This window comes from Schistocerca cancellata, chromosome 1 (genome assembly GCF_023864275.1).
Source record: "Schistocerca cancellata isolate TAMUIC-IGC-003103 chromosome 1, iqSchCanc2.1, whole genome shotgun sequence".
NCBI lineage: Eukaryota > Metazoa > Arthropoda > Insecta > Orthoptera > Acrididae > Schistocerca > Schistocerca cancellata.
Genome location: NC_064626.1, coordinates 1,154,605,657 through 1,154,623,251, shown reverse-complemented (window position 1 = coordinate 1,154,623,251; position 17,595 = coordinate 1,154,605,657). Strand labels below are relative to the sequence as shown.

Genomic DNA, 17,595 nt, shown 5'->3' with positions numbered 1-17,595 from the left:
AAAGATAGGACGGATTCCATTGCCTTGAAATCTGAAAACTGGTTTTCAAACTCTTGTCTTCAGTGCTGTCAGGTTGGCCATGTACTCTTTGCAGCTCTTTGATCCAATGATGTTTGTCGATCTTGCTGTTTTAAATGTCTTTGAGAGAAGTAGCTCACATTTCATTTCTGTAACTGTGCCATCCAAAGGCAAAGTTTTTGGATGAAACACTTTATAGAAGACAAAGAGTTTGGTTTTTGCCATGAAGTTTCTTGTTTAACTCTTTTAGTTTAACTATTGCAAATGCCAGAGCCAACAGACAGCTCAAATCATACAGTTGGCAGTAATCTTCCTCTGTTTCAGACACAGAAGATTTTATCGCTGGCAGAAGTTCTCAAAACTATTTAGTGTCACACCTGTACTCATGTCATTGAACTTCGGTGCGCAATAGCAGGTCTCCATACTGGTCAATTAAATCTTCTAGAAGCACTCTTAAACTTTCTTCTCTGTAGCAGTTGTGAGTGAATTGAATTGATAATTTTTGTGGCAATACTCAAAACATGTCACAGTCTCATACATTTAATAATGACAGGATATGACTTTTGTGTCATACATGAGACTTGTGTGGCCATGGGAGTGTGGGTTTGGGTATCTGTGCGTGTGCATGCACTACTGCGGAAAAAAAAGCAGTGCTCAAAAGGTAGTGTGAATGGTGTTTCCTGTTATGTGTTTCACTGTGCACCACACATCGAGCTGTTGTGAGTGGTTGTCTTTCCCTTATTTTACATATATAGCCTTTCCATTTAGAAAACACAACGTGCAAGCTAATAAAATATCAAGCACAAATAGTAACATACAGAAGTGAAGTACAACATTAAAACTCACAGTCAATTTTCTTTTTACAGCATACACAGCTTGTCTACTCGATGTCAGTTGCCTAATCTCCAGGCAATAAGCTTTACAGTATGTCATATAGTAACAGCATTGTTATATGACACACGTATTTAATGGCAATATTGTGGAAAGGATAGACTGCTACTCTTAAACTTTCTTCTCTGTAACAGTTGTGAGTGAATTGAATTGATAAGTTTTGTGGCAATACTCATAACATGTCACAGTCTCAAAATATGTCCACAAAGCACTTGTTGATGCATGATTTAATGATACTTAAAGAAAGGTGGGCACGTTTCTGAATTGGCAAATCATTTTCAAAAATGAAGGATTTGAATGCATTGTAAGAATCTTCTCCTCATATATTGTCTACTGCTTGGTGCAAACACTAGAGGTGGTGAAATGCAGATGGAGACTGTCATCAGCTTTACTGCCTACAAATATCATGTGAAACACTTAATGTGAACAAATTGGTATTCTACAAAAACAGCTCATTTAAACAGATTTCAGCCAATGTTTCAAAAAGATCGACTCGTAAAGCTGTGGCAGTCTGTCAGGTCGATCGCAATCAACGGGTTGAACACGACTGTCCTAGAGGAACATCCCACCAACATTTAAGCACATCAAATTATTTTATTGTGTCTGTTATCCCTTAATAAGCCCATATTGATTATTTCTGACAGTTTTTCACTTTTAAATGATTACCCATGCCCAGTACAGTCTAAACTCTCCGACTTATGCAGTTTTCTTCCCTAATCATCATCATGGAAAGCAAATTGCAAAATCTTTCTTCTTTTTTGTCATGACTTACAGTCTCATTCATCACTACTCTCTTATAGAAAGATTCCCTGGCTTCCTTTGTCACCACTGACATCATTCCCTAAAGTCCTCTTATAACTATCCTACACCAATCTCATTCCAGTCTTTCATTCCACATCTCTGTCTTGTTTATTTTGCTCACCTCCAAATGTATTGCAAGTCTACATCTACATCTACATGCACGCTTGCAGTTGTGAGAAATTTACTCTCTCTATGACCTTTCAACATCATCTTGCACTTTAAGTTCTCTGATAACCCTGTTCTACATGATTAAGTGCATCATAGCTAAGGTTCACTTGGGGAAAATCTCCCATTGACATACATATCGACTTCAGAATATCTGCAATCAGACCAATATTTCAAAATTACTTCGTATGTAGTCAGCTGAAACTTCAGTCCTCTTGCCTGCACTGTTTGTAAATCTGATCCATTTGCATCTCCATGAGCTCATAAACACAGTGTAAGTAAGTTATTACTTGCACCCCATGGTTTATTGATTCACATATCATTTGATTCATTTTCTGTAATTCTTTATTATTTTATAACCACACTATTTTTCTGATTTTGTAGGAAAATTCTGGTAGAATGTAAATACTGTAGGAGTTAGAGATAGAGAGACCATGCCCTGGAAAGCAGAAGCACTGAGCCATTGACAGGCACACACAAAAAAGGAAGAAAATTACAAACTTTCAGAGTAATCTTTTCTCAAGCTATTTGTACTTCCTTAAGTACAGATAGACCACCCGCCCACACACACCCTTATGTCTATGGCCATACCTGAACACACATTTTAGCAGGTGGACTAGGTTTGGGAGGAGGTTATGTTCGGTGGGGTGGATTTAGGGAGAGTGAGGTTGGAGGCAGAGAGAGGGATTGAGGTGGGTGGCTAGCAGCTCAGAGAGAGGCAACTGGTTTGCCTACTAGGAATGTGGGAGGGAAGGGTGGCAGGTGCACTGGCTAGGCATGTGATGCACAGGTGTTGGGGAGTGGCATACATTGAAGGTGAAGTGAGGTCATGAATTGGAAGTGGGTGATAGGATGGAAGAAGGGAAAACTTTTGGGTAGAGGGTGGAGGGACAGTGGGTTACCTGTTGTTGGGGCCAGGATGGTTTTGGGAGCTAAAGAAGTGTTACAAGGATAACAGGGTGTGAATTTGGGAAGTGAAAAGGAGGTAAAATGTTGCTGAGGGCAATAGAATAGTTTTGTGATGAGGATATTTGATAGTGCATAAGTTATGTCACACATGCGATGCAGAAAGGAAAGACATAAAATTCTGATGGGAGCAATGTGTGAAGAGGGGTGGGTGTAATCAAAAGTGAAATGTAGTAGTTAGAGCATTTATATTCTAACAGAACTTCCCTATAAAACTATACCACATTATGACTCCCTTCCATCTCAAACCCCATGTTGTCCATCCTTTGTTACTGTTTAGTAATCTGTATCTACTTTCTCTCTCATGTATTGTTCACCCACATCTTATTTCACGTTTTCCCCTCTCACCTTTGACCAACGTGGTTGTGCACGCCTTGAGAGAGATCCTGTAGCACCAGTCACGGCTGTTACAAATGGGTTGCACGTTGTTCTGTGTACTCCTCATCCACTGTAGTACAATTATAATACTCTCCTAGCAACTGACTAGTACATGTCACATCCAGTTCTACCCACCCGCTCTCATACAATGCTGTTGTTAGAATTTTGTGTCATTCCTCTTTGTGTTCCGTGTGTGGCAATAACTTATACACAATCAAATATCCTCTTGTCACAAAACTATCCTGTTGCCCTCAGCACAATTTTTTCCATCAAGTAACTCTCCAGAGTCACACACTGTTATCCTTGGACCACATCCCTCACTCTTGTAACTGTCCAGGCCTCAGTATCCGGTAACCCACAGTCAACATACTCTTCACCAAACAGTTTACCCTTGCTCCATTCTATCACCCCTCCAATTTCATGTCACCTCCAAAGTGCACCACTCCCCACTGGTCCCAACACCCATGCATCACATGCCTAGCTAGTATACCAGCCATTCCTGGCTGGCAAACCGGCCTCCTCCCTCCGAGCCACTAGCTATCCACCCCAATCCATCTTTCCGTATCCTGCCTCTCCCTCCCTCTATCCACACATGCAGCTGGTGGCATGTAGATATAGGGGCATAGATGTGTTTGTGTGCGTGCCTATTTTTCTAATGATTGTTCTTTTCTTCTTTTCATTCTTGCCATTGTGCTTCAGCAAGTATTCTGGCTACTGGCGTTCTCGCCGCATAGGCTAACCGTGTACCCTCTTTTCTTTTGTTTTTGCTATGCTACATCAATTATTGTTACTACCTACTGATAGTGTTATCGTTTTCCTATACCTTAAAATTTTGTTGATTGTTTTTTTCATCTGTAGGTCGTTTTGAGTCTTCTTCAGGAGAGAAGTAAAGAGGGACTAGATTGTGCAGTCAAAGTCAAGTGCAAAAGGTATTACCGTATTTACTCGAATCTAAGCCGCACCTGAAAAATGAGACTCGAAATAAAGGGAAAAAAAAAATTCCCAAATCTAAGCCACATCTGAAATTTGAGACTCGAAATTCAAGGGGAGAGAATAGTTTTAGGCCGCACCTCCAAATCGAAACAAAGTTGGTCCATTGTAATATGAGACACAATTTAGGTCGAATGAATGACGATACAGCTACAGTAGTTTGGTTCGAGTCGAAAGCTTAGCAGTTAAACTTTACCAGGTAGCCATTGCTATGCGTCAGGCACTCCGTCCGTATTTATACGGATACCCTTCCTTTTTCACGTGCTTCGTCTGGTTTGAATCGATTGCTTATTTTGCTTTGATCTGATAAGTGCCGTTTTCTATGTTATAGGTGTTTACGTCAGTCACTCGAAGCTGAAAATGCATTACTATACTGTGTCATGCATTGTTTGTCGCATTCTGATAGTGCATGTTTACGGCCTGCCGCTGCTCGCGGCATGGCTTGCTTTTGTGCATGCTACTGCCGCTTACAAAAAAAGGAGAGAGAGAGGAATTGTCTCACTAGCGAAACAATGGCAAGAGACTGCTATTTGTTGTTACTTACACTGCTGCTTTCTTTGATAATGATCAACAAGAACCAAATAATAGACTGCGTATGATAGAACATGTTCTGAACGAGAGTTTGGCGAAAATTTTTCTCCGTTTGAAAATCTTTGCGGCCGCTTCTTTAGTACATCAAATTCTGCACAGAAATTAGTCATCTTAGATTTAAAAATCTAGTCAGTTGCCGTGCTTCATTCCTGACTGTATCACTATTAGGCATAAGAGTAATACGAATATAAACATGACACGATACGTATATTCTTCCGCGTTTGCTGTTGTCTCACTCTAGTTTCGTAGTTTATTTGGCAGACAGGATTTAAATGAGATAGAAGCAAACACGAAAGAATACATGGCAAAATGTTTATATTCGTATTATTCTTATGGTGAAGAGAATACTGCATGTGATTCACATTTCATCAGGTTCCTATTAGCAACCATCTCTTCTCACAGGTTGGAAAAAATTCAGAACGTAGAGTTGGCCATATTGACAAAAATCCCAGTATTACCAGTCCGATTTTCGTAGTACATTGAAATTCGAAAATGAACAATACGGAATTTGTATTTACTTCGTTGGATTATGTATGAAAAAGCAGTGGTCGAAACTCGGGCGGAGAAAAAAAAAACTCTTCTTCCAATTTTATTTTTTTTAAATTTTATTTACTGATGCAGAGGTTTTGGCGCCAGTATTTGTCTTTGTGCCTACAAAGGATGCCTGTGTAGCGCTACATATATTCGACGGCAGAAGTTAGTTGTGGCGGCACCTATAAACATTTTTCAGAACTTCCGCTTGCTTTGCACTCAATTCTAAGCCGCAGGCGGTTTTTTGGATTACAAAAACCGGAAAAAAAGTGCGGCTTAGATTCGAGTAAACACGGTAATTAGTTAATTGAAGTTTTCATCATTTGCATAGTGAGACATTCATAGTGTTCTTTTTTTTACACTCAGTGATGTGATTTGTCTTGTAAGATCCTCCCCAGTCGATTCATTCTATCTCTTTTGAGCATACTTGGACATGTAGTTTGTGGGCTGCTACCCTTGTTTACAGGTGGCACAGCTGGATTTCTAGTTTGAGGCTCGAGCTATGTAAAAGGACCAGTAGGGAAGTAAAAGCTTGTGTTTATGAATTTAATTATTAGAAGTGGGCGAAGAAGAGGGGACAACAGTGGATTGTAGTACACAGCTGGCTAAATTTGTCGTGACAGGAACAGATACAATGTACTCAAAAATTCAAAAAAAGTCTTGTACACAACATTCAGTCGAGTTGGTTCGTATCGGGAGAGGGATGATCCAGGTAGCTTATGTAATATGATAGTTGTTAGTGTCTTCATGTTGATAAAGAGTATTTGCTACTATCAATTGGATCCTTTTTGCTCATGAAACTGTTTCATGAATGTGCTTCGCATGGTGAAAAATCAGTTGAGATTGCAACAAAATATGATCACCTGTCCTCCAACTTCCCACCCACCCCTTCCACATTGCTCAGATTTTGTTCTTTCCGACCCTGTATACTGTATTGCTTCTCCTGCCCTCTGCTGTTTCTGCTCTCCTCTCTTGGATCTTATGTCTCGATAAACAAGTGATTTCTTCTACAAAATGCACAGAAAGAAGTCCTTAGATTTGAGCAAACACTGTATACTACACTCATCATCTACTTCAAATACTTTCCCTTTCATGGTTCACAGGTCAGTGACTCACTCTGCAGATTTTATTACAAATAAGGGTGTATACTTCTGGTAAAAATCAAACAATGGAAAATCCAGGATGGTATGTAACAATATTATGAAAAGGAAAGTTGCTACCCACCAAGTTGCTACCCACCATATAGTGGAGATGCTGAGTCACTGATGGGCACATCAAAATGACGGTCACAGCTTTCGGCCAGTACGGCCTTCCTCAAAAATAGACCACACACACACTCCAGTCTCTCTCTCTCACACAAATGCAACTTGCCTACACAAGACTGCAGAGAGAGAGAGAGAGAGAGAGTGTGTGTGTGTGTGTGTGTGTGTGTGTGTGTGTGTGTGTCATCTATTTTTTACAAAGGCTATATTGGCCGAAAGCTAATTTGTGATAGTCTTTTTGCTGTGCCTATTTGCAACTCAGTGTATACTTCTGCATATTCCTTTACATTTACTATTAAAATTGTTCTAATTAAGTGCTTATTTGATTTGGTTGATGATTTTAATATATTGCAGGTTCAGCAGCAGGTCTAATGTATCTTCCCATTTAAAAGCTGTCCACTTTGGTGAGAGGCCTTTTGTGTGTGAACAGTGTGGTCACAGTTTCACATCAAAAGGGATTCTGCAGGAACATTTAACAATCCACAGTGATGAAACACCATTTCGGTGTACGAAGTGCAAAAAGAGGTAACAAGCTGTCATTAGTTTATGAGTTCCTCATCAGGCATTACGACGATTAATATTTATTATGTGATTAATTTCATCCACATCTGGACTATCTCAACAGTGTAATTCGTAACAAAATTATTATTTTGCTGTAGCAACAAGTTCAATTTTTTCATCACATTTCTGAAAGTAGTAAGCATATTTATGTATGATTTAGCAACTTTTATGCACATACAACTTAAACACAGAGATCATTAGAAGAATGGTGTGGATACGCTGCAGGATGTAAGGAGAATATAAGAAAGTAAAGGAAAACTTATTGTTTGACTATCGGGACATCGTGATATTATTTGATAACTATTCTTGTTAGCTTCATTGTGCAACGATTGAAAGAAGAAATTATTTTTGGGCTTTTGCCAGTGAAACAATTTCAGAAGACTAAAATTAGGTATTTCCTCCTTTCGGAGTTGGTGAAGGCGGAAAGCCTCACTCGCGGGGTGGAATCTGAGCTAACTATTAGTAGTATCGTTCCCAGAACCGATCGCGGTCCTCTGGTTTGGAGCCGAGTAGAAGGCTTAAACCAGAGGCTCAGACGATTCTGCGGAGATCTGGGGTGCAAATTTCTCGACCTCCGCTATCAGTGGAGAAATGTAGGGTCCCCCTGAATAGGTCAGGCGAGCACTACACACAGGAAGCGGCTACAAGGGTAGCGGAGTACGTGTGGAGTACACATGTGGGTTTTTTAGGTTAGAGAATTCCCTCCCTAGGCCCGACAAGACGCCTCCTGAGACGCGGCAAGGTAGGAGTAGGCAAAATGCAACAGGGAATAACAATATTAATGTGCTAATAGTAAACTGCAGGAGCGCCTATAGAAAGGTCCCAGAACTGCTCTCATTAATAAACGGTCAAAATGCCCACGTAGTACTAGGGACAGAAAGTTGGCTGAAACCAGATGTAAACAGTAATGAAATTCTAAACTCAGATTGGAATGTATACTGCAGAGACAAGCTGGACAGTGAAGGGGGAGGCGTGTTTATAGCAATAAGAAGTGCAATAGTATCGAAGGAAATTGACGGAGATCCGAAATGTGAAATAATTTGGGTGAAGGTCACGGTTAAAGCAGGCTCAGACATGGGAATTGGATGTCTCTATAGGCCCCCTGGCTCAGCAGCTGTTGTGGCTGAGCACCTGAAGGATAATTTGGAGAATATTTCGAGTAGATTTCCCCACCATGTTATAGTTCTGGGTGGAGATTTTAATTTGCTGGATATAGACTGGGAGACTCAAACGTTCGTAACAGGTGGCAGGGACAAAGAATCCAGTAAAATTTTTTAAAGTGCTTTATCTGAAAACTACCTTGAGCAGTTAAACAGAGAACCGACTCGTGGTGATAACATATTAGACCTTCTGGTGACAAACAGACCCGAACTATTTGAAACAGTTAACGCAGAACAGGGAATCAGCGATCATAAAGCGGTTACTGCATCGATGATTTCAGCCATAAATAGAAATATTAAAAAAAGTAGGAAGATTTTTCTGTTTAGCAAAAGTGACAAAAAGCAAATCTCAGAGTACCTGACGGCTCAACACCAAAGTTTTGTTTCAAGTACAGATAGTGTTGAGGATCAGTGGACAAAGTTCAAAACCATCGTACAATATGCGTTAGATGAGTATGTACCAAGCAAGATCGTAAGAGATGGAAAAGAGCCACTGTGGTACAACAACCGAGTTAGAAAACTGCTGAGGAAGCAAAGGGAACTTCACAGCAAAGAGGAAGCAAAGGGAACTTCACAGCAAACATAAACATAGCCAACGCCTTGCAGACAAACAATAATTACGCGAAGCGAAATGTAATGTGAGGAGGGCCATGCGAGAGGCGTTCAATGAATTCGAAAGTAAAGTTCTATGTACTGACTTGGCAGAAAATCCTAAGAAATTTTGGTCTTATGTCAAAGCGGTAGGTGGATCAAAACAAAATGTCCAGACACTCTGTGACCAAAATGGTACTGAAACAGATAATGACAGACTAAAGGCCGAAATACTAAATGTCTTTTTCCAAAGCTGTTTCACAGAGGAAGACTGCACTGTAGTTCCTTCTCTAGATTGTCGCACAGATGACAAAATGGTAGATATCGAAATAGATAACAGAGGGATAGAGAAACAATTCAAATCGCTCAAAAGAGGAAAGGCCGCTGGACCTGATGGGATACCAGTTCGATTTTACACAGAGTACGCGAAGGAACTTGCCCTCCTTCTTTCAGCGGTGTACCGTAGGTCTCTAGAAGAGCGTAGCGTTCCAAAGGATTGGAAAAGGGCACAGGTCATCCCAGTTTTCAAGAAGGGACGTCGAACAGATGTGCAGAACTATAGACCTATATCTCTAACGTCGATCAGTTGTAGAATTTTGGAACATATATTATGTTCGAGTATAATGACTTTTCTGGAAACTAGAAATCTACTCTGTAGGAGGCAGCATGGGTTTCGAAAAAGACGATCGTGTGAAACCCAGCTCACGCTATTCGTCCATGAGACTCAGAGGGCCATAGACACGGGTTCCCAGGTAGATGCCGTGTTTCTTGACTTCTGCAAGGCTTTCGATACAGTTCCCCCCAGTCGTTTAATGAACAAAGTAAGAGCATATGGACTATCAGACCAATTGCGTGATTGGATTGAAGAGTTCCTAGATAATAGAACGCAGCATGTCATTCTCAATGGAGAGAAGCCTTCCGAAGTAAGAGTGATTTCAGGTGTGCTGCAGGGGAGTGTCGTAGGACCGTTGCTATTCACAATATACATATAGGACCTTGTGGATGACATCGGAAGTTCACTGAGGCTTTTTGCGGATGATGCTGTGGTATATCGAGAGGTTGTAACAATGGAAAATTGTACTGAAATGCAGGAGGATCTGCAGCGAATTGACGCATGGTGCAGGGAATGGCAATTGAATCTCAATGTAGACAAGTGTAATGTGCTGCGAATACATAGAAAGAAAGATCCCATATCATTTAGCTACAATATAGCAGGTCAGCAACTGGAAGCAGTTAATTTCATAAATTATCTTGGAGTACGCATTAGGAGTGATTTAAAATGGAATGATCATATAAAGTTGATCGTCAGTAAAGCAGATGCCAGACTGAGATTCATTGGAAGAATCCTAAGGAAATGCAATCCAAAAACAAAGGAAGTAGGTTACAGTACGCTTGTTTGCCCACTGCTTTAATACTGCTCAGCAGTGTGGGATCCGTACCAGATAGGGTTGATAGAAGAGATAGAGAAGATCCAATGGAGAGCAGCGCGCTTCGTTGTTACAGGATCATTTAGTAATCGCTAAAGCGTTACGGAGATGATAGATAAACTCCAGTGGGAGACTTCATGAGAGACGCTCAGTAGCTTGGTACAGACTTTTGTTGAAGTTTTAAGAACATACCTTCACCGAGTAGTCAAGCAGTATATTGCTCCCTCCTACGTATATATCGCAAAGAGACCATGAGGATTAAATCAGAGAGAGATTAGAGCCCACACAGAGGCATACCGACAATCCTTCATTCCACAAACAATACGAGACTGGAATAGAAGGGAGAACTGATAGAGGTAGTCAAGGTCCCCTCCACCACACACTTTCAGGTGGCTTGCGGAGTATGGATGTAGATGTAGATGTTCTCTGTGCTATTACTTACTTCAGCAACACTTCCACAATAAAGATACACTGATATGACCAATTTCAACATCCCCCCCCCCCCCCCCCCCCCCCAGACCAGCACTGAAATCTGGTGAATGCACACCTGCACCTGTACCTGCTTGCATATTAGGTTGTGGCACTCACAATATAGAGTTTTGTAATTACTGTTCTAAGAAACAGTGAGTGCACCACTACGTGAAATACAGAAAAAAACCATTGTTACACTTTCCAGCAGACTAACCCAAAAAAGTGTACAATACAGGAAAGTATAAAATACAGGAAGGAACAGGAACCACAACAAGCATAAATGAATAAATTACTCTTATTATCATTCCCTTTATATTGTTCAAAATATGAAATTAAAACAGTTTAAATTTTGCCTGTTTAAAAAATCTGAGATAATTAATTGTTCTCGTTCATTTATAACAGCAGTTAGCTCTAAGTGTCTCTCCACATTATAAAAATCATCACTCACAAAGGCAGTGGCCAAGTGCTGACACAAACACACAATGGTTTCCCTCTTGGTTTCAGTCACGTCCGATGGTGTAAATAAAACACGGAACCAAAAGTGTTTCATGCAACCACATTAAAAAGATATTTTTGTTCTAATGTGAGACTTATTATCCATAATCATTATAAAATTATGGTAAACAAAACTTGAAACACGATATTGGTTAAAACACTAAAGTTAGCAGTCTTTGTAAACAGAGAAAAATAGGCATGTGACCTACAGCTTACTGCCAACAAAGTCACTCAGCTCAGGGACATCCTGGGTGAGAAAGAGGTTGGAAATTATCATGTTACAGAGCATCTCGAGGAGGAATGTTTACCTCGGACCTCAGGTCTTACCAAACTAAGACTACGCGCCTAGAACGAATTGGCATAGTTCATGTGTAAATAGTGACAATTCGTGAAAGCCCATTATAGAGACAGCTGTCTTCAAAAGTGGTGTTTATTTGTGTAAATGACCATAAAATTAAATTAAAGCAGTTGTAATTTAACACAATAAGCAGAAGGAAGATTGCTACTAGAATCTCTGTCATAAGATCGTGATTTAGCATACCTGCCCTATTGGTCTTGCCCACTCATCTCGTGTAGGGTGCCTAAGGGATGCTGTGTTCTCAGAATGCTATACAACAATTCAGGTAAATAACATAAGTAGCTTTAATTCAATGAAGCAGATTGACAGTACTTAACTACGATATAACAGTGGTGTCGCAAGAGATGGGCAACATGCAATATGCAAAATAAATCCGAGTCCTTTGCTATGAATAATCTTTATGCAAGTTTGACACACAGTTTGTGGATCACTAATAACTGCTATTGTAGCATTCTCTGCTAGGCCTATCCATATACTTCCATATATTCTCCGAATACTGAGCCGATACTGAGCGGCCAAGGCTGGTAGGAGCGGCATTTATCTTCTCCTCTCATAGAGGCCACTCCTGTCATGGTGTGTTCCTAATCAGTACACATCGTTTCACCACCTTCTCTTCTCTTGCATTCTTCATCTTCGTTCTGGTGATTGTGGTTATATCAGGACATGCCCATTTTTCCAAACACTGTGGACCTATAATGCAGGTGGCCATCATCCAACACGCTGACAATAAAAATGTTGCTTATCGCACTAGTGTTATGTTACAGAATCAGTAACTTTGCATATAATCTGCATTTTCTGCTTTGTTCCAAGGCTGACTTTGAGCAGGAACACAGTGCACTTTTTGAGGAAATCTGTATAAAAATCAATGTTGAAGGTCGTGATAACGTCAAAGAAAACTTAAATTGTGGGAAATGTTGTAACACAGAATCGTTAATGATGGGAAAGCATTGTATTGAGAGACTAGGACATCTATTGAGACAGGCAAAGATGAATGTAAAAAGTGGAAAAATGTAAAATGCAGGAATGCAAAAATGGGGTTCAGCTTAAAGGCCATTTGTCTTATCATGACAGACATTGTCATGCTGATGATGCCTCACAGAACTTAGTTAATGGGAAACACTATAAACAAGACAATATCTGTTATGGTGAGAGACTTAAATATGCTATATAAATTTTTCCCTTTAACTAAATTCTGTGCAGCATCATCAGCATGACAGTGTCTGTTGTGACAAGACAAAATGGCTGTTGAGCAGATGTATGTATTTGATGTAGAGTAACACACTCACTGTTTCTTAGTGCAGGACACACACACACACACACACACACACACACACACACACACACACTTGCTGGTTGGGGAAGGGGATTGTGAAATTGGTCTTATCAGTGTATCTTTTTTGTGAAGGTATTGCTGTAATAAATAAAGGAAATTTGGCATTTGGTATCAGTGTCAGTAGAATTCTTTATTGTAAAGTGCATTCTTAAAGAGAATCATTATATCAATATGTTTGCTCTACGGATACTTTTAGAATAATAGGGACAGTTAGCCAAAATCAAATCTAAATATATGTGACTCTTTTACGCTGTGAGATAAAAGTCAATTAACTTACACATTTTTGCTTAAAATTATTGATGTTCTGATTAATGATTGAATTATTCAACATGTAGCTTCTGTAACACCTCCCCCCTCCCCTGCCCCTATGATGTCTCACAGATCTTAGTAGACAGAAAACATTGTAAACATGACAATATCTGTTATGATGAGAGACTTGTATGTTGTATATAATATTTACCCACCCTCTCCCCCCCTCCCTTGCATCCCCCTACTGTGTTCAGAAATTCCTACTCAGACTCCCATCCAGAGACAATTTTCAGAACCAGTCCATTTTTATTTCATCATAAATCTGTTTCAGTGTTTTGGTATTTGAAGAAGGAAAATGATTGTTTCAGAAAGAGGAAAAGTACACAAAGAGTTTTTGCTTTATGGAATGATTGTAGTATGTCTGAGAAATATATACTGTAGTGTTTCTTATGAAGACTTACTGTTTGCTTCAGCTTCAAAACAAAATACCGACTAAAAATTCACATGGATACACATCGTGAAACACCGTACCAATGCCCTATGTGTCCTCACCAGTTATCGACACGTCGCACATTACGTACACATCTGCTTATTCATAAGGATATCAGAGCTTATCAGTGTGCTACATGTGGCAAAGCCTTCAGACGCCCAAAGGATCTCAAGGTTTGTGTGAAATTTGTCTATTATTAATGCAGCTTGTTTGTATTTGGCAGCTTTGAGATAAAATTTTTATCAGATCATTAAATTAGTGGTTTAGAAATTTGTGAGACAGTAGTTTACCTTTGGACATGAAATATTTAGCATTATTGATAATAATGTGTAAAAGTGTACAACACTATCGTAGATATTTGTTCCTATCTTGAGGGGGAGAGAGGGATTGGTTGGAGAATTTTCAAGGGAAGTTCAGGTCACTGTGACCCCAGGATGAGTGGGGCCCACCTTTCACCATGTGGTTCCCTGTCATCCTGGGACCTAACTTTCATTTTAACCTTGCCCAACCTACACAGGCAGCACTGAAAGGAATTCCAACTCACAAAGTTATTTATTTAACCATACCAAAATCACAATTAGATATTTACATTTGCTGTGAACAGTGTTTTAAATTTTATCAACTGTAATAAAAGGGTGCAAGAGAGCACAGTAGTGTGTTATCGTTATGCCTTTTTCAGTTCTTCATTGATTCAGTGTGATTCAGAAGCAGTAACATTTTCACAACAAATTACTGTGAAGATATTCTTCCACTGCCCGTGTAAGAAAGTAACTTTGTATTTCTGAATGCCAAATCAAAAGCTAATATTTATACACAATTTGGTACTTTTTTAAAAAAAAGTTCAGTGCTGATATGAACACGTTTTTGGTGTAGTAAAATTTTGTATATAAACTGTAAATTAATTCATAAGCTCTGCCTTGTTCATTAAAGTCACTCATAATGTATCACTTAATACAAAACAGCTTTTGCTATGAAATTACCTTATTCTTATTCACTCTTCTTCTGCTGCTCTGTTATTGCTGCTGCTGCAGTTGTCATCTCGGTCCATCGTCTGCATGGTTGTGGCAAGTTGTAATTCTCTCAGCGAAGCGTCTTGTTTATCCTGGTCAGCTGTGTCCACCTGCGTGCTTCCACCTGGCTGCTTCCATAAAACCTGTTCACTGATGGGCTGCTGTCGTACTGTGGCCATGAAACCCAAGTGCGGATTGGCTGTTGCATCACTGACTGTAAACCACTCTTGAGTTCCCTGTACAAATTTTGCGAGTCCTTGTTTAATGTGGCTACGTACAAAATTCCTCATGTTGGGACACCACTTGTGATGTTTCGCCCTGCTTTTATTTCTTCGCTTGTTGTCCTCTGTGTCAACGTACTGGCTCAAAAAGTAGGGGGTGGAACTGCAGTACTGTCCACTGTAAATAATGTGGCCAACAGGTACACATTTGCGTTTCAGTTATATACTTTCACTTTCCACACACCCCCAATAATACATATTCATATGGCCAGTGCACTATTGTTTAACCTTCGATAAGTCTCATTAATAGGTTGCAGGGGAACATCCAAATACTGCTGGAGTGGTTTCCTGTTGGACATCTACGAGCAGTAAAAACCTAACCACACAGTTCACAGTTCTTACAGAATAGCAATGTGTGTATGGAGCATACACTATCATTGTTTTAACACATTGCCGAATTGTGTTACACTTAGTTCACAGTTATGTTGATGCATTGTTGTTGTTCTAACCAACTCAGGTTTCTCGTCCAAAACTCGGCCATGGACTGACTCTCTTGGGGCCAAAAATTGGGCCCTTATACAGTCTCACAATAATAGGCACTGAAACTTCACACTGTTCAATGTTTAATTTACAAAACTGCAATTAGAACTCATTAAATTAACTGAATACAATGAAAAATTCATTCCTTTTAATCCTTTCTTGTGCTACAAGAGTTAGTTCGAATTATTTGTTTGAATCATGAAATTAACAATTATAAATACGCAAACAATACTTTTGACAAAACTGTTAATTGCTTTGGAATTGATGAAGGGCTAGCTTTGCTAACATGTGTTCTAATAGAGCCAAATAAATACTTAAAGAATGTTAGTGTTTAGTCTTCCAAGCGTTTATAATTATTGCAGAATTTATATTTGTTTATAAGTCAACAGCAGAATTTAAGTTATGAAACAATTACTGATTTCACCCTATAATGAAAGATACTAACTAGGAATAGTCAAAATAAATTGGAAAATCAATTACATACATAAAACTAAGTACAAAATTAGATCTGTTGTTATATTCTTTAAAACTGAGGGCCAACCTCTCTCTTTTATGAAAATGCAGATTGTATTCACGTATGTTAATGGCAATTAGTTAAAAGTGAAAAAACGAATTTAAGGAGGCAGATGAAAAAAAAGAGGGGAAGTAAAAATGTCCCAGCTTGCTTCATCACAAGTGGGAAATGGTGCTGTCCTTTGGGGTGTATAATTTTTGAAGTTCTCTCTGTACTGTTTATCATACTGTGTATCAGATTTTGTAATTGCATTTGCTGCCTGTCACATATGTAAAGTACAATCTAGCATCTTACCTTGGTGTGATATATATGTCTTTTTATCAGCAGCTGATGCACCTTCACCAGGTTCCATCGGACCTGGCTCAGTTATACTCCACAAATCAGAATCTATTAGAATCATTTCCATTTGGTACGATCAGGAAGTGTAATTCACTCCATTTAATTTCCCCAGGATGTGCCTGTTCTGCCATCTCCATACATGAACTAATCACAACTACTGTTGTTAAGAGGACATGTTTTCTTTTCCATGAGTTTCATGAACACAGCTTAGCATCAGTTAACATTTTCCAAATGAGTCACACAAAATTACTCAGTTGGCATTGTTGAACACTAATGCAGTTTTTTTATTTTTTTGTTGCAGCAGAGTAAAACCGTCATCACACACATTAATATTTGTTAAGAGAAAAAAAAACTGTGTACACCATAAAGCATCTAAACATCATTTTTAACTGAATGAACTTTGATAGCAAAAGTCAAACAATGGAAAATCCAGGATGGAATGTAACAGTATTATGAAAGAGAAAATTGCTTCTCCCCTTATAGCGGAGATGGTGAGTTGCAGATAGGCACAACAAAAAGACTGCCACAAATAAAGCTTTTGGCTATTAAGGCCTTTGTCAACAATAGATGACACACACACACACACACACACACACACACACACACACACACACACACGCTTCACACAAAAAAACAACTGTAGTCTCAGGCAACTGAAACCACACTGCGAGCAGCAGCACCACTGCATGATGGGAGTGGAACACTGCTCGCAGTGTGGTTTCAGTTGCCTGAGACTGCAGTTGTTTTTTTTTGTGAGAGTTGTGTGTGTGTGTGTGTGTGTGTGTGTGTGTGTGTTCTATTGTTGACGTAGGCCTTAATGGCCGAAAGGTTTATTTGTAACAGCGGTTTTGTTGTGCCTATTGCGACTCAGCATCTCCGCTATATGGTGAGTGGCAACTTTCCTTTTCATAATATTGTAAACTTTGATTGGCATTTTAAACAATGTCAAAGATAGATTAAAAAATGGAATAAATAAATGAGCTTTTGTCGACTTGTTTAACTGTTAATAATAACTTGATTCACTTTTGTTACATCCTCCAAGATTTACCCAGGGACTTGCTCCTGTGTCAATAATGCCTAATGAAAGACCCTTGGAGGAGTCATCACAGCCACAAGCTATTAGCTTACAGAACAAGCTGGGTAATTACTTTCTCAAGTTAGAAAGAGTAATCTTTATCCAATAGGAAATGCATGGGTTTGCCATAAAAGAGTACATTATCTGTTGCTACACTTTCTGCTATTC

The 17,595-nt window shown here is 39.4% G+C and overlaps 1 protein-coding gene across 1 annotated transcript in view; it reads left to right on the top strand.

The window, feature by feature from the left end:
* Window positions 1-17,595, top strand: part of LOC126163165 (uncharacterized) — an 86,283-nt gene that overhangs the window by 51,372 nt on the left and 17,316 nt on the right. Inside the window, exons 7-8 of the mRNA XM_049920112.1 lie at window positions 6,948-7,118; window positions 13,712-13,901. Coding sequence (XP_049776069.1) covers window positions 6,948-7,118; window positions 13,712-13,901 — 361 coding nt within the window. The remainder of the gene's footprint in view (window positions 1-6,947; window positions 7,119-13,711; window positions 13,902-17,595) is intronic.